This window comes from Dasypus novemcinctus, chromosome 23 (assembly GCF_030445035.2).
Source record: "Dasypus novemcinctus isolate mDasNov1 chromosome 23, mDasNov1.1.hap2, whole genome shotgun sequence".
In the NCBI taxonomy this organism is placed as follows: Eukaryota; Metazoa; Chordata; class Mammalia; order Cingulata; family Dasypodidae; genus Dasypus; species Dasypus novemcinctus.
Window position 1 is genome coordinate 72,409,017 of NC_080695.1, and position 13,637 is coordinate 72,422,653.

Here is a 13,637-nt window from a genome sequence, read left to right on the forward strand (position 1 = left end):
AATGACCGCATTTATATATCCCTAGGAAAAGAGTTTTGAAGTGAAATCATTTCAGACTCAAAGAAAAGTTGCCAAACTAGTGCAGAGGAGCCCCTCGTACAGCGCCAGACCCTCTAACGTCAGCGTCCCACATCTGTTGGGGGATTTTCGCGAGGCCCGCTCTGGCCTGAGGGCGGGGTTGCTTTCCCACAGGCTTGTCCCTCGCTGCCTGGGCGCCGCTCGATGGCTTTGGTGGGCCTCCTGTGACGGAAACAGGTTGCTCCGTCTTCCCCGTCCCGCGTGACCTTGGCACGGCTGCCGATCGCGCACCTTCTGCTTTGCAGCCTGCCCCACACTCGGGCGCGTCATCCGGGCAGGCCGTGCGTGCTGGCAGGAAGCGGCGGGAGTGAGGCTCCGCCCAGCTCCGCGCCTCGCCCGAGCCGGTGCCCATCGTCTGCCCCATTCTGAGAATGTCGCCTCGAGCACTCGCCCAAGGGTGCCCGCTAGGGCCAAGCGCCTCTCGTTCCCCTGTAGTGGACGGGGCTGCTGGGGGACCCCGCGCCTGTCCCGTTAACACACTTCATCACCTCGCGTCAGCAGCCGTTGGCACTTTTGTCCCAAAACAGTTACACTCTGGTGGCACCGAAAGGAATGAGGGACTTATAGGGAGACCTGAGCTGGGAGCGCTGGCGGCTGACTGTCTGTCCAGGGGTGTCCGATTAAGCCTGAGTCTGCTCGCCTTTGAAGTGGACCAACACCACCAACCCCCGCCTGGGCTGCTGGGCGTGTCCGGCACGCACAGGGGCCTGAGCACCAAGCGACCCCCGACACCCAGCGCAGGCCGGCTCGGTGTCAGCGCTGGCGCCTGTGCTGCGCGGTAACGTGGCGCTGCGGGGCGAGGGCGTCGAGGTTGTTGGGCGCTGAGGCCGGAGGCTGGGGGTGTTAGGCCTCTGTGCGTTCAGGAGTCACAAGAAAGTCTCAGAGAACCCAGAAGGCAGGCACGAAGCAGTGCGTGTCTGCGAGGTGGCACTTGGCCACGTGGGATGTGTCTCCGAGGGCTAACGCCTGCAGTGGGGTCCCAGACACCCCCGTCAGGGCAGACCCCGCGACCCCGAGCGTTGACAATTACCAGACTTGCCACGAACCCTCCCGCGAGGCGGGCGCTGGGCCTCTGTGCCCAGGAGGCAGGGCGGGGCCTGGGTGCAGCCGGGGACCACCGCCCTGAGGTCTCCCTCTCTCCCCTCGGCCCCGTGGACCCGCCGCCTCCCCAGTGGGGCTCCCGGAAGCACCTCCTGGCGGTGAACAGCGTCAGCTCCGTGGCCATCCTGAGCGAGCAGGCGCTGTCGGCGCACTTCCACCAGCAGACGGCGGCCGTGCAGGTGTCCCCGAGCACGCTGCACGTGGCCTTCCTGCCCAGCGGCACCACCTGCAGCCTGCACGCCGACATGCACGTCAGCGGCGTGTTCGCCACCAAGGTGAGGCCCTGGCGGCTGCGTGGCGGCCCAGCCCCCGCAGGTGCGGGCCCCTCCTCCGCTGGACGCAGCGCGGCCCGCCGGGTCCCCGCTGTCCTCGGAGGGACCACGTGTGATATTTAGGAATGTGTGAAGGGTGAGAAGGAAGGGCTTGGGAGCGCGGCGCGGCGGCCGCACGCACACCCCACGTCTGCCGGCCGGTTGCTCTCCACTTCCCGTTGCTCTCTGCAGGATGCCGTGGCCGTGTGGAACGGAAAACAGGTGGCGATCTTTGAGCCTTCTGGGGCCACGCTGCGAAACGCAGGTAGGAGACACCTGAGAGGCCGAGCACGCCTCGCTGGGGCTCTGGTGGCGGGCGGGGGCCAGGGGGCTCGCACCGCAGCCCCGACTCAGCGCCTTCTGGACGCCCCGTGGCGAAGCAACCGGGCAGCCAGAAGGGGCACACACCGAGGCTGCAGGAGCTGGCGCCCCAGCTCACGGCGTTCCTCTGGGGGCACCGTGCCACCCTGCTCCGGATCACTGCCATCCCCCATGGCCGCCTCTGGTGACTGCCCATGCCCCGGGGGCTCCTTGGGGCCCCCCGACTCTGCCGGCCACCTCTGCCCTCCGTGGGCCAGTGCGCGACCTGGTCAGTGTCTTGCGGCTGCCTCAGCCAACAGCCACAAGCGGGTGGCCAAAGCCACAGTGAGGGGTTGGCAGGGCTGCCCCGGTGCCCTGAGAGCCTCTGTGCCCACCTCCTCTGGCTTCTGGTGGCCCCGGCCGGCCTGGGCCTCCGCTGGGCCCGTCCTGACCGCTGCGTGCTTGCCCAGGGGACCTGTGGCTCCCATGGCCACGGCAGCCCCGACTCGTTGGCCCAAACACCCCTGGGGTGCTTTCCCGCTGGGCCCAGCGCGTCTGGCTCTCCCACGCCCCGGCTGTCTGCCCTGGGCGCTGCCGCCCAAGCTTGGCTTTGACCTTGCACACTCCACATGTACGAGCTTCCCACACGTGCTTCCTCCCTCTCCTGTGAAGCCGCGTCGGCCTCATCCTTAGCCCCTGGCGGGACCAACAGAGCCAGTGTGGGGACAGCTGCTGCTCCGAGGCGTCCTCGAGGCCACCCACAGATAGACCGTGCCTGCCCACGCACACCCCTGCCGCATGGCCCGGGGCGTACCCGGCCCCGGAGCCGCACCTGCCTCACCCGCGATGCTCGCTGTTTGAGGAAGGCCCCGGGAGCAGGTGCGGCGCTGACACCCCATGCCGTGGGCGAGGCCTGCAGCCGCCAGGGCTTCCTGTCCTTCCAGGCGCCTTCCTGTGCGAGTCTCCGGTGCTGGCAATGCACGAAGACAGCGTCTACACCGTGGAGCCAAACCGTGTCCAAGTCCGCACCTGGCAGGTACGGCGGCTCCGGGGCTCATGGGCCAGGGCGCTTGGTGCGGGAGCTGGCTTTAGGGCGCTGCCTCGGGGCGGAGCGGAGCCCGTGGCTGCCCTCACCCGCCAGGCCTGACCCCCTCCAGCTGCAAACACGGGGTCTGGGGCAGCCCCGGGCGAAGAGGGCGAGCTGCTGCCCCCGCTTCCACGGCGGTCGCGCTCGAGCGGCGGCAGGCCTCGCTTTCTCAGATCCCAGCTTCTCTGGCGGCCGTGGTCAGTGCCCATGGCGACACCCCCACGTCCTTCCCCACCGCAGGTCCCGTGAGGTCACAAGGCAAGGGCCGTTGGCGTGCCCGGGCGGTGAGGGGCAGGGGTCATCCCCACCACACCTGAGGGTGGAGGCCGGGACGGAACACGCGCCCCTCAAGGTCGCCATCGTGCTGCCCCCCATGCCCACTGCTCTCCCCAAACCCCACAGGCCCGCCGGAGCCAGGGGCCACCCCATGAGCGAGGCTGCCACGGCTGCTTAATGCGGCAGTGAGGGCCACACGGGCATGTTCCCTCACGGCTCTGGACGCCAAAAGTCTGGGGCCAGGGGGTCCTCGGGGCGCTCCCAGCTCCGTAGCCTCCCGCGGCCTGCGTGGCTCTGAGGCCGGTTCCCAGGCCGGTCTGCTCGTCCTCTTCTCCTTCCTCTTCTCCTCCAAGGACACCTGCCAGTCACAGCTGTGGCCCTTTCTGCAGACAGGGGCACACCCACAGCCCAAGGGCAGCCTCCTCCATGCAGCTCCAGGTGCGGGGGGCCAGCCGAGGGCCCCCCGGGGCAGCCCCGCTTTCCCAGGACCCGTGTCTGCTGGGGGTCCGAGAAGAAAGCTGCAGGGTTGGGGGCCCGTGTGCTGGGAGCCAAGTCCTGAGTCAGGGTCATGGGAGACGGGGGCAGCCAGCGGCCACTGAGAAGCTCGGGGCTGCCGCGACCAGCGGGGCCTTTTGTTTTTTCTTAATTAGAGAAGTCACAGCTTTATAGAAAAATCATGCGGAAAATAGAGTTCCCATAACCACCCTGTTCCTAAGCTTGCATCAGTGTGGGGATCTGTTACGATTCGGGAGAGAACGTTTTCATAGCTGTATGGTTAACCACAGACCACCGTTTCCATTAGGGCGTAGCCCAGTCCTGTGATTTGTAAAAAATTTTACTCTAGTGACATATAGACGACCTAACATTTCCCCTTTTAACCACCTTCGCACCTGTGCTCCCGTGCTGCGATCTCCGTTCACGTTGTGCTGCCGTCGCCACCACCCACCACAACTTCTCTGTGCCCCAAATACCCAAATAGAAACTGTGCAAGTTAACACGCGCTCCCACCCCGGCCCCACCCCAGCGTCTACACTCGGTTTCTGACTCTGTGAACTTGCTTTTCTCATTATTTCACATCACCTGTGCCGTACTACAGCTGTCCTCCCGTGCCTGGCTCCTTTCCCTCACCACGGTGTCCGCGAGGTTCGTCCGTGCGGCCACAGGTGTCAGGACTTCCTTCCTGTTTACAGTGGAGTAATGTTCCCCCGTGTGTACACACCACACTTTGTTTGTCCTGCCTTGGTTGACGGACACTTGGGTTGCTTCCATCTCTAGGCAATTGTGAATAATGCCACGATGAGCATCGGTGTGCAGATACCCTGCTTCCACCTCTCGGGTGTGTACTTAGCAGTGGGATTGCCGGGTCTTGTGGTAATTCTACACTCATCCTTCCGAGGAACTGCCAAGCTGTCTTCCACTGCGGCTGTACCATTTTACATTCTCACCAGCAGCGGATGAGTGTTTCTCTTTCTCTGCATCTTCTCTGATGCTATGATTTTCTGGGTTTGTTTTTTCTTTTTAAGTAGCAGCCAGTGTAGTGGATGTGAAGTGGCATCTCATTGTGGTTTTGATTTGCATTTCCCTGCTAGCTAGTGACATCGAGCCTCTTTCCGTGTGCTCTCTGGCCATTTGTGTATCTTCTTTGGAGAATTGTGTCTTCACGTCTTTTGCCCATTTTCCAATTGGGTCATTTATCTTTTTGTTGTTGGATTGTAGGCTTTCTTTATATATTTCTTTATAAATTCCCGCATATGAAAGCCTTTTAGGATATAGTTTCCAAATACTTTTTTCCATCCCGTAGCTTCTTACTTTCATGATGAAGTCCTCTGATACCCCAAAGCTGTTAGTTCTGAGGAGGCCCCTGGGCCTCATTTCCCTTTTGTTGCTTGGGCTTCGGGTGTCAAGTCTAAGGAACCACCACCAGCACAGGGCGTGGCAGGTGTCTCCCTGGGTCCCCCGGGGTGTTAGAGCGCCAGCTCGTCCGCCCGGGGACTCGGCGCAGGGCAGCGAGGCAGGGCCCGCATTCAGCACATGCACACCAGCTCTCGCAGCGCCGCTGGTTGAAGAGGCTGCCCCTTCCCAGGGGAGAGGCCTTGGCGCCGTCAGAAATCACTGACCGTCAGTGTTAGGTTGACTCCGCGCCCTTGACGTCTGGCGTGCAGGCACCCTACTGTGCACTGGGGATGCGCCGCTCCCCTCTCAGTAGGGCCTGGGACCCCCCACCCTGAGGCCGGGCGCCTCTTGTGGCATCGGAGGCTGCGTTTCCTTGACTCGGCCCCACCACGCCCAGGACTGGGGCAGCGCCTCAGAGCCGCCACCGGCCCGGCACGGGGCTGGCCCATCTACCCCTTGGGGGGCCCCGGTACCAGCGAGCCAAGCCAGAGGCCTCGAGGCTGGGGAAGAGGAGCCACTCCAGCCTCTTCTGCCAGCCCCCTGCCCGCGCACAGTGCCCCCCAAGCGGCTGCGTCGGCCCGGCCCTGTCGGCCCTCTTTCTACAGTGCCCGCCCGTCCGCTGGCGCGCACAAAGGCAAGGCTGGTGGAGGCTGAGCCCGCGGCCTTCCGGCCCCAGAGGAAAGCCCCCTCCTCGCTGCGGCGGGCGGGCGCCGTGCCCCAGGGGGCAGGTGTGGGGGCTGCGGGCCTGCAGGGGGAGCGGCCGTGGCCTGCAGCGGCCCTCGAGCTCACCACCTGCCCCGCACCTGCTCCCGGCCTCCACCCTGGCACGCTGCCCCGCCTGGGCCCCTCGGGGAGCCCCCCACCCTGCAGCTGCTCCCCGGCCCAGCCCCAGCGCGGTGTCGAGAGGTGAGCCAGGAGCTCTCGGTGCGGGGCCCGGGGTCTGGCCAGCGACAGGCCGAGGACCAGGTCTGGGCAGGCCTGTGAGGGCGGGGGTGGGCTCACGGGGGACAGTGACTGGAGAAGCCCCCTCCTGCCTGGCAGCCCCGGCACCTCGGGCATGGCATCTTCCCTCGGTTCCTTCGTTTCCACACATTCTAAGGGCAGGCAGGCGGGTGGATCACATGCGCATGTGCAGACCCGTGTCCTTGCACAGGTGGACCCAGCGCCCAGCGCGTGGCCCTCCCTCACCCGCCTCCAACCCAGGGGAGCCCGTGTCCTGACACTGGCAGGGCAATGCCCTCGCCAGGCGGGGCCTCTGGACCCACCGAGTACCCACCGAGTGCCCACCAAGTGCCCACCATGCATGGAAAGCACTTGTTGGTTACTTCGCTGTCATCTGCTCCCCACCAGAGCATAAGCCCGAGGGCCCCAGAGCTGGCCCCGTCTTCCCCTTGCGGAGTGAGAGCCTGGCAGAGTGCTGGGGGCACCCTGGGCCGTCAGGAAATAGTCACCGACGGGTAAAGGAGCAGACAGGGGAGGGTGAGGGTCGCTGCAAGGGCAGCGCTGCCGAAGCCGCTGCCCCAGGCTCCCCCCTCTCTCCAGGGCACGGTCAAGCAGCTCCTCCTGTTCTCGGAGCCTGAGGGGAGCCCCTGCTTCCTGGATGTCTGCGGGAGCTTCCTGGTGGTGGGGACCGACGCGGCGCACTTCAAAAGCTTCGATCTTTCCCGAAGGTACGTTTTCTCTCCAGATCACTGTAACCAGTTTTTAAAATGAAAACTAAGCAGGGGGTAGAAAATGGAAGAGAAACTGTAGTTCTCTGTGTCCTCGTTTCAACATGAAGGTGCCACTTGAGTTTTTGGAACACCTTATGTCTGAGGCTGAATTTATGGTCTTCACGTGGTCATCAGGGAAGTGGCATTTCCCTTTTAGACTCACGTTGATTAAAAAAAACAAAACCATAAAATTCTAGAAGAAAACGGGAGAATTCCTCACCCTAGAGTGGAGAAGGCCTTTCTAACTATGACTCAAAACTCATAAGCCACCATCAGAACACAGAAACATTCAACTCTATGAAAATAAAGCAAAAGTAAACACAAGAAAGTTTCTAATGGCAGAAATCAGCATAAGCAAATCAGAAGACAGAACAAATTGGGAAAAAATATATTTCCTATCGCAGGAAAACAAAGCCAATCTCTAATATGTAAAGACTTTCTTAATAGGAAAATCATCCTCCACCAATAGAAAAATGGGTAAAGGATAAACACCACTTAGATACCAATAGATTCCTAAATATCTGAAAAGATGTTGCGATTTCATTTCAGCACAGTAAAAGAAGCACACTAAAAACACTAGACTGGGAAGCAGACATGGCTCAAGCAATTGGGCCCCTGTCTACCATAGGGGAGGTCCAGTTCCGATTCCTGGGGTCCCCTGGTGAAGGGAAGCTGGCCTGTGCAGTGAGCTGGCCACACAGGAGTGCTGGCCCACGCAGCATACCGGCCTGTGTGGAAAGCTGACGCACCAAGATGACGCAACAAAAAAAGAGACACAGAGGAGAGACAGTAAGAGACACAGCAGACCAGGGAGCTGAGGTAGCCCAAAAGATTGAGCACCTCTTTCCCCCTCCAGAAGGTCCCAGGATCGGTTCCTGATGCTGGCTAAAGAGAAGACAAGCAGACACAGATGGACACACAGCGAATGGATACAGAGAGCAGACAACGAGGTGGAGGGTAGGGGGAGAAATAAATCTTTTGGAAAAAAAAACACAAAACACTAGACTGAAACTCGCTTCTGGTAATGGAAACCGGCTGCTGCCAGACCTCCACTCCCAAAGATAGCATCTGTGACTGCTGGGCGAAGCCTAACACACAGGCACCTGGGGCACGGGAGAGCAGCTCAGAGAGGAGACCAGGCGAGGGGACGCGTGGAAGAAAGGAAGGGCACGAGGGCTGTGGCACAGACACCAGGGAGCTCAGGCCCTGTCCACAGCAGAGAAGATGTCCCCATGCCCCTCCTATTAGACCACTCTCCAGAGAAGCAAGGTGGAGTCCAGAATACCCACACGTGTTCTTCACACATCTGTGATGCAACTCAGAATTACTAAGCACGTGAAGAAACAGGAAAACCTGTCCCAGATTCAGTCAGTGGACACTGGAGTTGCAGTTAGCAGGCAGGAATTTTAAATTCCTATTCAGCTATGCTCAAGGACAAAAAGAAAATATGCAGAAAACAGTGATGCCATCATGATTAAAGTTCTTATCAAAAGAGAAATAAAAGGGAAGTTCATCCACCTGATAAAAAGCATATTTGAAATGTGTTTGATGGTGAAAAATATTGAATATTTTTATTGTCCTAAGGTTGGAAACAAAGCAAGGATATCCCTGCTCACCACTTCTTTTTAACATCCAACTCCGTGAAATGATGCAGGAAAAAAAAGAAAAAGGGCATAAAGATTAAGAAGCAAGAAAAACTGTTGTGATTCGCAGTTAATATGATTGTATATGAAGAATGTTCCAAAGAAAATGACTCTAGAACTAATGAGAGAATTCAGTAAGGAGGTGGAGACAAGGTAAGACAAAAAAATCAATTTTATTTTTATACATTTGCAGCATACATTTGGAATATTTAGTAGAAAACTCAAGTGCAGTCACAGTAGCACTTAAAAATGCAAAATACTTAGGGATGAATTAACAGAAGACATGTACAGACCTCTCTACTAGAAAGTACAAAACTTTGTAGAGGGAAATGAATGAAGACCTGAATAAATAGTTTGAAAAACTCAAGATGTATAAGGCATCAGTTCTCCCCCAATTTATCTGTATACTTAAAAAGTCTCAGGTTTGTTTTGTTAGAGAAATTGAAACATTGATTCTAAAATATATGTGGAAAGGCAAAAAGTCTAGAATAATCAAAATACCTTGGAAGAAAGGAATGAAGGGAGGACATCACCCCCTAACTGCGATGGGTTCATCAGCACAGCAGCACAGAGAGCCCAGGACACCTCCAGACTACACGGCCACTTGATTTTTTTTTTTAATCCAGCACCTCATACGTGGGAAGCAGGCACTCAACCACTGAGCTGCACCTGCTCCCTCCCGCTTGGCTTTTGACAAAGGCTTTCAAAGCAATCTACTGGGAAGCCTTTTCTACAGATGTGTGAAGACACCTGGATGTCTTTATTAAAAAGAAAACAACCCTGAGCCCTACCTCACAGTATACACACACAATTAATTTGGATTGGAACATAGACGTAAACCTAAATTCTGCACAATAAAGCTCCTAGAATAAGAGAATATTGGGAAGTGGATGTGGCTCAAGCAGTTAGTTGAGTTCCTGCCTATCATACAGGAGGTCCTGGTTTAGTTCCCTGTGCCTCCTAAAAAAGATGAGCAAGACAGCAAGCTGACATGAAGGGCTGGCCCAGTGAGCTGACGCATGCAGCGAGATGATGCAAGGAAGAGACACAGTGAGGAAACACAATGAGAGACAACAAGCAGGAAGCAGAGGTGTCTCAAGTGATTAGGCGCCTCCCTCCCACACAGAGGTCCCGGGTTCTGTTCCCAGTGCCTAAAAAGAAGACGAACACAACGAACAAGCACAGAGCGCAGACAGTGAGCACAAAACAACAAGGTAGGGGATATAAATAAATAAAACAAATATTTTAAAAACCACGTAGAATGTTATTGTGCGGTAGGCAGTTTTCTTAGACAGGATCCAGAAAGTCATGACTATAAAAGAAAAAAATAGTGCGCCCTGCGGTCCCGCGGATCTGTCTCTTGCTTCAGCAGTGTTTGAACGGAGCAGACCTGGGGACTCTTTCCCACGCTCCTCAGCATCGACCCCTTTGCAACTGCTTCTCCAGTTGCAACCTCCGGGACCAACTTCTCGGCCATCCCACGCTTCCGGGACAGGCTCACACCGCTTTTTGAGGTTAGCTTCTCATTGTCGACCAACCGTGTCCTCCCAGAGCTGTCAGAATTATTCTGCCAACATGGAGGCCGCCGTGAACCGCCGGTCACCCTGCAGCCACAGGCCTCCTACACCTCCCTCTCTCTGGGCTACTATTTCCACCACGACGATGCAGCCCTGATGGGTGTGGACTGCTGCTTCTGCAAGTTGGCGAAGGAGAAGTGCGAGGGCACTGAGCATCTCTTGAAGATGCAAAACCATCGCGGCGGCCGCGCCCTCTTCCAGGACATGCAGAAGCCTTCCAGAGTCGAGTGGAGTCATACCCTGGACCCCACGGAAACTGCCCTGGGCCCGGAGAAGAGCCAGAACCAGGCCCTTTGGGGTCTGCGTGCCCTGGGATCTGCCAACACAGAGCCCCCCTCTGTGCTTTCCTGGAGAACCGTTTCCTAGATGAGGAGGTGAAACTGATCGAGAAGACAGGGGACCACCTGACCAGCCTCCGCAGGCCAGCCAGCCCACAGGCCCGGTGGGCGAACATGTCTTTGAAGGGCTCACCCTCAAGCACGACTCAGAGGCTCCGGAGCCCAGAGGCCATGGCGGGGGAGCTCTGTCCCCCCAGCATCAGGCTCCTGCCTGAGCCCCTCCAGCCAGGAGGCATCTTTCAAACTGCCATCTTGTAGCCCTCTAGCAAGTCCCAAACCAAATGTAAACAGGAAAGCTTTTCACAGGGAAAAGAAAAAAAGACAAGACACAACACCAAAAGCACAATCTATGAAAGGAAAAAAAAAGGATAATTTGTACTTTATTAAAATAAAAAGCTTCTGTGAAAGATAATTAAGAGAATGAAAGGATAAGCCACAGACAGGGAGGGAGTATTTGGAAAATACATATCCGAGCAAGGTCTTGTATTTCAAATATGCAAAGAGCTCTTAAAACTCAACAATAAGAAGACCAATAAATGGACAAATAAGTGGGCAAAAGGCCAGAACAGACACCTCACCAGGAAGCTGTACGGCCGGCCAGTGAGCACGTGAAAAGGCGCTCAACATCAGCTGGCCCGAGGGAGTGGGAAACCTAAACGACAACGAGATCCCGCTGCACCCCTAGTAGAAAGGCTAAAATCCAAAAATCTGACAACACCAAGTGCTGACAAGGGCGTGGAGCAACAGGAGCACCCGCTGATTGCCCGGGGAACGCAAGCTGCTCCAGCCGCTGTGGAAGACAGCCCGGCAGTTTCTTGCAAAGCGGAGCACAGGCTTACTGTGTGCTCCAGCTGTCATGCTCCTAGGCATTTACCCAACGGACCTGAAAAGTGATGTTCACACAAAAACCTGCATTCAAATGTTTATTTCAACTTTATTCTTCATTGCTAAAGCTGGAAGCCACCAAGATGCCCTTCAGCGGGTGAATCAGTAAACAAATTGTGACACATCTATGCAACACAGTATTATACAGTGATAAAAAGAAATGAGCTTTCAAGCCACAAAAAGACACGGATGGATCTTAAATGCGTATTGCTAAGTTAAAAAAAAAAAACAGTTTGAAAATGCAATATACTATTATGTTCCCAACGAATGCCGTTCTGGAAGAGGCAGTACATTGCCTACACGATGCTTTAGATATCGTGGTTGTCGGGGTCCGAGGGGGAGGGGCGGGTGGGACGTGGGACGCTCGCGGCGTTTCCAGTGCTGAAGCTCTCCTGACAACACTGTCCTGACCGATGCAGGACGTGATGCGCTGGCCCAAACTGCACATGTAAAAAAATTAAGAGAGCAAGGGCTCCCGGGGCGGATGGAGACTGTGAGGGTGGAACTGCACTGCAAATGCGCGAGCAGCCCGCTGCCTGCAGGGGCCGCGGGCGGAGGGGGGCCATCGGAGGGCGGAGGGGCAGAGGCCGAGCCTCCGTTGAGCTCGCCCCGCCCCTGGGTGGCCCCCGAAGCCAGTGACAGCGGAGGGCGCGGGGATCCCGGCTAGCCGGCGCGGGGTCTCGAGCGGCCCGTGGTCAGGACCAGGTGGGAAGCAGCAGCGGGCGTTCAGGTGCCTTGGCGGGGGTGCAGGGGTGCAGCGTGGCACACGGCCCTGCTTCCTGCCGTCGGCCGAGCACCCCGGGCCCGCTCCCTGTGCCACCCGCAGCAGGCAGAGCCGCGGCTCCCTGGGGAACGGCAGCTTCTGGGCAAGGCGGGCCTGGAGCCCCCCGGGGTGCTGAAAGGCGAGGTGGCGCCCCAGACCCCACTGAGGAGCGGCCAGGGGCCCAGGGCCGGCGCTGGAGCCGGCCGAGCCTCCAAGTGAAGCCGTCCTGGGCCATGGCCCCAAGTCCAGGAGAGACAGCCAAGGCCTGCAGCCTGCGCTGAGCCAGCCGAGGGGCGAGCGGGGACCCGAGCGAGTGGGGCAGGCGCGGCCCCCCTCCGCCGAGGAAGCCCTCGGGTGTGCGTGACGCTCGCCCCCGGGAGCTGCAGCGTGCCCCCCGGGCGTGGGCTGTGCAGGGCGCCTGCTTCCAGAGCGTCCAGCGCAGGCAGGGGTGGGAGTCACCTCGGGGAGAGGCCTGGCAAGAACGACCCCGGCCCGGGAGGCATCACCACGGCCCCCGCCCTGGTGGCCCGTGGGGCAGGACCCTCGCCCGGGCCCTTCCCCCCAGCCCCAGCCCGCCGCGGCCCCAGGCGACCTCCAGGACGGCCGACCCTCACCGCCAAGGTCGGCGGGAGCAGGGCGCAGGCGAGGCATGTGAGTGGGGCCTGCTTGGTCCTGGCAGCTGCGAGGACGCTGGGGAGAGCAGGGGCCGGCAGAGGACGGCCCTCAGCCCGACCGCGTCCCGCTGCCTCGAGCCGACGGACGCCCCGGGCCGGGAGCTGCCAGGGCCTGGGCTGGGGGGAGCGGGGCTGTGCGCACGTCCTCCAGGGGAGCGTGTCTGGGTGGACACCGCACACGCCTGCCACCTCCAGGGCGCGGGGAGGGTCGGGGCCCCTGGGGGCCTTGCCCCTTGGGCTGGTCTGGATTTCCAGCGGGGGCAGCCTGGGGGCATCTGTTTACAACTGGAGCAAGCTCAGGAGGGGACGCAGAGGAGGCAACGAGGCTCCCTGTTGGCGCTGGCTCACAGCCTCTCTCCGTGCGGCGCAGGGCCCCCGTCTGTCCTGGGAACTGGGGGGGGGGGGCCCTGCCGAAAGCCAGCGCGGCCCGGACTGACGCTCTGCCCCACAGGGAGGCCAAGGTGCACTGCGACTGCAAGGACCTGGGCCAGCTGCTGCCCGGCGCCGGCGCCATCGCGTCCGTGAAGTGCAACGCCAGCGGGAACAAAATCAGCCTCCTCCTGAGCAAGGTGAGTCCCGCTGCCGCCGCGCCCAGGTGGGCCCATGGGGCCAGCCCCAACCCGCTGCCGTGCTGCGCGGCGCTCCTGCGCACTGGCCCTCCCGCGGCCCTGCCTGCCCCGCCCCCGCCCCATCTCCTCCCACCCCACGGGGTGCTTGTTGGGTCAGAGCCAGTTGCTTGCTTCCTTCAAGAGTCCCCACCCTCCTCTCTTCTGCCTCCCCCCCATGCCGCCTCCTCGGCTGAGCTCACTGAGTGCGTACCCCGCAGCGCCCTGTGGGGGGACTAGAGGGACCGCGGGGTAGCGGGCGCCGAGGGCGGCACGCGGAAGGGCCCGGAAGGAAGGTGACGGGGGCAGGCTCACCTGGTTCAGCCGGGGTAGTTCCTGGTGCCGCTGGGCTTCGTTGGTTCCTCCTCTGCTCACTTCATGCATTCATTTGTTC

The 13,637-nt window shown here is 59.4% G+C and overlaps 1 protein-coding gene across 2 annotated transcripts in view; it reads left to right on the forward strand.

The window, feature by feature from the left end:
• IFT140 (intraflagellar transport 140) overlaps positions 1-13,637 on the forward strand; it is a 79,386-nt gene that overhangs the window by 20,162 nt on the left and 45,587 nt on the right. For both annotated transcript variants that reach the window (XM_058286696.2, XM_058286695.1), the window contains exons 10-14: positions 1,251-1,454; positions 1,683-1,755; positions 2,735-2,826; positions 6,589-6,716; positions 13,090-13,207. In XM_058286696.2, the coding sequence (XP_058142679.1) occupies positions 1,251-1,454; positions 1,683-1,755; positions 2,735-2,826; positions 6,589-6,716; positions 13,090-13,207 (615 nt within the window). The remainder of the gene's footprint in view (positions 1-1,250; positions 1,455-1,682; positions 1,756-2,734; positions 2,827-6,588; positions 6,717-13,089; positions 13,208-13,637) is intronic.